The sequence below is a fragment of the Herpailurus yagouaroundi genome, unplaced genomic scaffold, assembly GCF_014898765.1.
Source record: "Herpailurus yagouaroundi ecotype Mexico unplaced genomic scaffold, PumYag 193, whole genome shotgun sequence".
In the NCBI taxonomy this organism is placed as follows: Eukaryota; Metazoa; Chordata; class Mammalia; order Carnivora; family Felidae; genus Herpailurus; species Herpailurus yagouaroundi.
In genome coordinates, this window is record NW_024412424.1 from 9206054 (window position 1) to 9212053 (window position 6000).

General features: G+C 46.0%; 1 protein-coding gene across 5 annotated transcripts in view; it reads left to right on the plus strand.

Annotated features, from left to right (window-relative positions):
- Window positions 1–2965, plus strand: part of LOC121011263 (IQ domain-containing protein F5-like) — a 52689-nt gene extending 49724 nt beyond the window's left edge. For all 5 annotated transcript variants that reach the window (XM_040445530.1, XM_040445529.1, XM_040445527.1 and 2 more), the window contains 2 exons: window positions 1–123; window positions 1190–2965. In XM_040445530.1, the coding sequence (XP_040301464.1) occupies window positions 58–123; window positions 1190–1708 (585 nt within the window). In that variant the 5' untranslated portion in view covers window positions 1–57 and the 3' untranslated portion in view covers window positions 1709–2965. The remainder of the gene's footprint in view (window positions 124–1189) is intronic.
- The last annotated feature ends 3035 nt before the right edge of the window (window positions 2966–6000 follow it).

Genomic DNA, 6000 nt, shown 5'->3' on the forward strand with positions numbered 1-6000 from the left:
AAGGATGGCCAGTTTTGTGAAATCACAATAGAAGAAGACATTGATGAAACCAGATCAATGAAGAAGAAAGAGAAAAAGAAAAAAATACAGCCTTCACCCACACCGCCACCCCCTCCACCAAAGGTGAGTGAGAGGTCCTCAAAGTTGAAGGTTAACTCCTAGTTGCAGCATCTCTGACCTGAGTCACTCAACAGTCATGGGTTGTCCTCTCTGTGCCCCATAGCATGGCATGATCCTGGAATTTGTCATCTGAACTAGGATCCACAGGTGAAAGATAGTGGTATCAATTATTCCTCAGGAACAATAAGCATAACCCCAGAACGTCCCTGGGCAACCAGGATGAATGGTTGGCCTATCCCAAGCTGGAGTGAGTAGGGATGGACTCATCCTTGATTATCTTCCCCTCTTAGTTCCTTCTCGGTCAGAGAAATGTGGGTGACTGAGGCACGGAGACTTGGTTGTAGGGAGGGGAACAAGTGGGGATCAGACCATGTCAAGCTGGGGAGTGGAATGGTGAGCCAGTGTAGGGAAGGCATTGCCACGAACAGGGAGAGCTGAGTGTAGAACTGTGTGGGAGCATGTGTGTGTGTGTATGTGCACACATGTGTGCATGTATGCATGCTAACTAAAGTCAAGGGTGTGAGAACCAAGAAGAGTGAAAGTGAGAAATGAGTAAGACTCATTCTCAGTAAGGACTCCAGACCATGTGGAGCAGGGAAACTTCTATACTGTGACTTCCCGGAGGGACACAGCAGGTTGTGGGTTGGGCTGGAGTCAGGCATGAAAGGTGAGCAAAGGATGCCACTTCTCCAGCCTCCAAGTGGGATGTAAGGGAAGGGATATTGCACCCCAGGTAGGTGGCCAGGCCCATGTGCAACACGATACATGATGTACTGGTTCCAGGCTGGCCAACGAGGTCCATGTCACCACGTGGTAGCTAGGACGTATAAGGACCCTGAGATGCAGGGGACAGACAGTGTGACGTGTCCAGGTCCATTAATCAGAGAGGGGCAGAGACAGGACACCTATCTGGTCTACTGGCTCCCTGCCTAGCCTTCCTGAAATCCTGAGGAAGGGGACGTTGTTGACAAAGGATCAGGAGCCATTCCTGGCACAGCCTGGAGCTGAGTTGGGTGGGGAATGTCCCCTGAGAGTCCCTTCTTTGTCTTTGCAACCTCTTCCCCCAAAGAAAAAGAAGCTCCCTGACCAAGAACAGAAAGCCATACAGATCCAGGCCTGGTGGCAGGGCACCCTGGTGCGCAGGACATTGCTGCATGCGACACTCAGAGCATGGATCATTCAGGAGTGGTGGAAGATGACACTGGCAAAGCTGCTGGAAAAGAGGAAACGAGCAGCCCTAGAGTCCTACGCTCAGCAAGAACGGGCAGTGGTCAAGCTACAGTCCTTGGTCCGCATGTGGCACATACGCCAGCGATATTGCCGTTTGCTCCATGCTGCCCACATCATTCAGCTGTATTGGCGCTGGCATAATTGCCATAGCCGTGGCTTTTTCCAGGGCAGCTATGACCTCACAGCATCCCATCTGGGACTAGAACTCGAGATTTTTCTGGGGTCACAGATTTGTCAGATTACAGACTGCATCCCCTTCCCAATAAAGAGCTACTCAGGTCTGCTCCAACTCTGTGTCACCAGATCTCTGTCACAAGCTCCAGGAGGTCCTGTGTCAGCAAAGGGTCAGGGAAAATGATGGCAGATACCGGGCATGTCACGGTCCGCTCTGAGGAAGTGGCAGAGGTCATCTGGGGTCCCTTGTGGAAAAGGATTCTAACTACCAGGTTCTGGGTGAGGGGGATCTGTAATTGATTAGCAATGTCTGCCATGGGTAGGAGAGTTGGGGATGCAGGGCCACCAACTCCACCAACTCCAGGGAGACTCCTTCACACTGTGGTCCATATAAATGGTACCTCCTATAGTTATGCCACATGGAGGTTGTGTCCCCTGATGCCCTTAATTCTTCCATGTCTTCCCATTAAATGTAGAACAATTCAAAAAGCCCTCCCATGGTCTAGATAAGCCTGCAGGGTCTGGCCCTTACCACGTCGCCCTCTCCATGTCCTCCTTGGCCCACCCTGCTATTCAGACCTCCCCCGCACATTCCCATCTCAGCAGTTTGCACCTGCAGCCTCCTCTCCTTGGATGCTCTTACCAGGTGGAGCTCCCCCTCCGTTCAGGTGTGTCTCCGTTCAGGTGCTCCACTCTCTCTCCTCAAGGAGACCTTCTTTGACCACCTTATTGAAATGCCTTCCCCACCTTACTGTACGCTCTAGCTCCTGACTCTGCTTTCCTCTTTTCAAAGTTCCCATCACTACCCAAGGTTATCTTGCCTCATTTTCTATTTTCTGTTGCCCCCACTAGAGGATGAGCTTCAGGAGAATAAGGACTCTGGGTTCAAATCTGTGTTCCCAGAACCTAGGTCAGTAGGTTCTGTTTCTTCATCTCTCTCCCTTTCCAATATGTTATTGTATGTATATTTTAGGTTTTGTATATCATGTCATTTTGTCATCTTAAAAAAAAAAAAGTCCCTTTCTGGGTTGGGAGACACTGCCCCGCCCAGGTCTAGCCAGTTAGTTCTTAGAGATAGCTAAGGACTCATCCCAGAGCACGCCTTTCATCTGCAAGCTAACCTATTCAGGGAGGTACCTCCTTTCTCTCTGTCCTCTACACCCCAGAGGGCTGCATTTCTCTGCCTTAATTATCCCAAGCCAGGTACTAGGCACCTGCCCACCCCCAACAGCTTAGGGGCCACAGAAAACACTCAAACCAGTCCATTCTAAACTGTTACCCTTTCCTGCCTTGCCTTTCCTACTCCGACATAGGCCATGGGAAAAGTTTTTCCCTCATCCTTGTCTTCTGCCACCTGACAAAAACCTGATGACCCTGTGTGACATGCGATGACCTCTTCTTTGAGACATTGAAGTATAATAAACTTTATTTTGTGCTTCTATTTTCTTGCAGCTGCACCTGACTGATCATCACATGAAAGAACACAAAACATGAATATAATTTAAGTAAAATTCACATAACCATTTTTAGATTAGCCATATAATATTAACGATTAATATAAGACTAGGGGCGCCTGGGTGGCGCAGTCGGTTAAGCGTCCGACTTCAGCCAGGTCACGATCTCGCGGTCCGTGAGTTCGAGCCCCGCGTCAGGCTCTGGGCTGATGGCTCAGAGCCTGGAGCCTGTTTCCCATTCTGTGTCTCTCTCTCTCTGCCCCTCCCCCGTTCATGCTCTGTCTCTCTCTGTCCCCCAAAAAATAAATAAACGTTGAAAAAAAATTTTTTTTTAAATACAAAAAATATATATATAAGACTAAAAATTCAGTGGCCTTTAGTACCTTCGCCATGTTAAGCAACCACTGTCTTCTGTATCAAGTTCTAAAACATTTTCATGGTCCTAAAAGAAAATCCTGTACCCATTAAGGGGCACCTGGGTGGCTCAGTCAGCTAAGCATCTGACTCTTTATTTTGACTCGGGTCACAATCTCATGGTTGTGAAATCGAGCCCCACATCGGGCTCTGTGCCTAGCATGAAGACTGCTTGGGATTCTCTCTCCCTCTCCCTGCCTCTCTGCCCCCTCCCACTCACACACACTCTCTCTCTCAAAATAAATACATAAACATTAAAAAAAGAAAGAAAGAAAACCAAAGAAAGGGTTCCTGGGTGGCTCAGTCCGTTAAACGTCCGGCTGCTCAGTCATGATCTCGCAGTTCATGGATTTGAGTCCTGCTTCGGGCTCTGTGCTGACAGCTCAGAACCTGGAGCCTGCCCCTCCCATGCTCATGCTCTGTCTCTCCCTCTCTCTCAAAAATAAATAAACATTAAAATTTTTTTAAATAAATAAATAAACATTGAAAATAATTTTTAAAAAAGAAAAGAAAACCTTATACTCATTAAGCGTTAATTCCCTGGTAGCCCGTCCTCCTGCCAGTGGCAACTGCCAATCTGCATTCTGTCTCCATAAGTTTACCTACTCTGGACTTTTCATATAAATGGAATAATAAAATATTTTGTCTCGTTTCATACACTTCCTATGGTTTTGAGGCTCATCCACACCGTAGTATGCATCAGTACTTCATGACTTTTTATAGCTGATTAACACTGTGTGTCTATACCAGCTTTTGTTTATCCACTCATTTTTTTTAACTTTTTAAAAAAATCTATTTATTTTGAGACAGAGGGCAGGAAGGGGCAGAGAGACAGGAAGAGCGAGAATTCCAAGCAAGCTCCACACTGTCAGCACTGAGCCCCATGTGGGGCTCGAACTCACGAACCTCAAGACCATGACCTAAGCCGAAACCAAGAGCTGGACGCCCAACTGATGGAGCCACCCAGGAACCCCATTCCACTCATCTTTTGATAGATATTTGGATTGTGTGTACCTTTTGGCTACGTGAATAATGTCACTACAAATATTTAGCCACTACACGACATTACATTCCCACCAATGGGGTACAGGGTTCTAATTTTTCTACATCTTTTCTGACACTTTTTTTTCATTTTTGCAAATTCTAGCCAACCCAGTGAGTGGGAAGTGGTATCTCATTGCAGTTGATTTACATTTCCCTCATGATGAATGATGTTGGGCATCTTCTTGTGCCTTTTGGTCATTTGTCCACCTCTGGAGAAAAGTCTGTTCAAACTTTGAGAAACTTTTCATTAGGTTGTGGCTGTCTTTTTGCAGTTTCAATAAACATTTATGTAATGAATGAATACACAATCCTACCAGGACTTGAATTTGTGGCTTCACCATGGTTCACAGCCTATTTTCTGGAAACAGCTGCCCCACCATCCCTGAATGAATCTCTCAGACAACCATCCTAGGTCCTTCATACCCAGTTGACATGTTATTCTAGGATTTTTGGAATTATTATGTCTCTCTGGCAATGCTTCCATGTGTGTATGTGTGTGTGTATATATGGGCAATGGAAGGAGGATCTATTGGTCTCGCCATTTCATCTACAGATACTGCTCTCTCTGTTGGTTTTCATCTCTCTATGTGTCTCGGTCTATCCCTCATAATTCTGTCTCTCATTATATCTATAATCTGTTCCTCAGTATCTTTCTCCCCCAGTCTGGGCCTCCCTCTGTCCTACACATTTCATGATGTCTCTGTTTTTCAATTCACTGGATTTTCTGGATCTGTACCTTTCTGGTAGAGATCATTAATAGCTAACCTGCCTTATATGTATTTCTTCTCTTCTAGGTCTTGCTTGCCCCTTATCCCTAAGAGCCCCTCAAAGATGAGATGGAGAAGTCTCATGGAGCGTACCGATATGGTTGCTCCTGGATGATGGAGGCATGCACCTAACCTAAACTCAGCCTAGGACGTGCAAGTACTTAGAAATGTCAGAATATTTTATGCATGTGGCCACAGCGATTGGTTCAGGAATGAGTGCATGACATAAGTCAGGCCATTGAGTCTCTGTTGTGGTGCTGTATTGAAACTCCTAGGATTACCAACTATAAGGATTATGAAACCAGAGCTGCTAGGGGCACCACATGGAAATAGCTGAGAATTGAACTGACACAGAGTAAAGTGGATCCATCAGTTGCCAAGATAAAGACTAAGCCGTGAGGATTCCTTTGGGCCCCTGGAGCCAGCCATGCCTGAAGCTACAACTACCTATACTATGGGAATTCATTTTGTGAGCCAGTAAACCTTCATTTTCACTTATGTCAGTTTGTTAAAACAGCAAAAAAAAAAAAAATCTCACTAGATTGATAAACATTTAAATATTACCCAGGGATCAAAAAGAATGAAATCTTGCCATTTGCAACAATGTGGATTGAGCTAGAGTGTAGTATGCTAAGCGAAATAAGTCAGAGAAAGACAAATATCATATGATTTTACTCATATGTGGAGCTTAGGAAACAAAAGGAAGTGCCTGGGTGGCTCAGTTGGTTAAGTGTCCAACTTCGGCTCAGGTTATGATCTCATGGCTGGTGGGTTTGAACCCCACGTTGGGCTCTGTG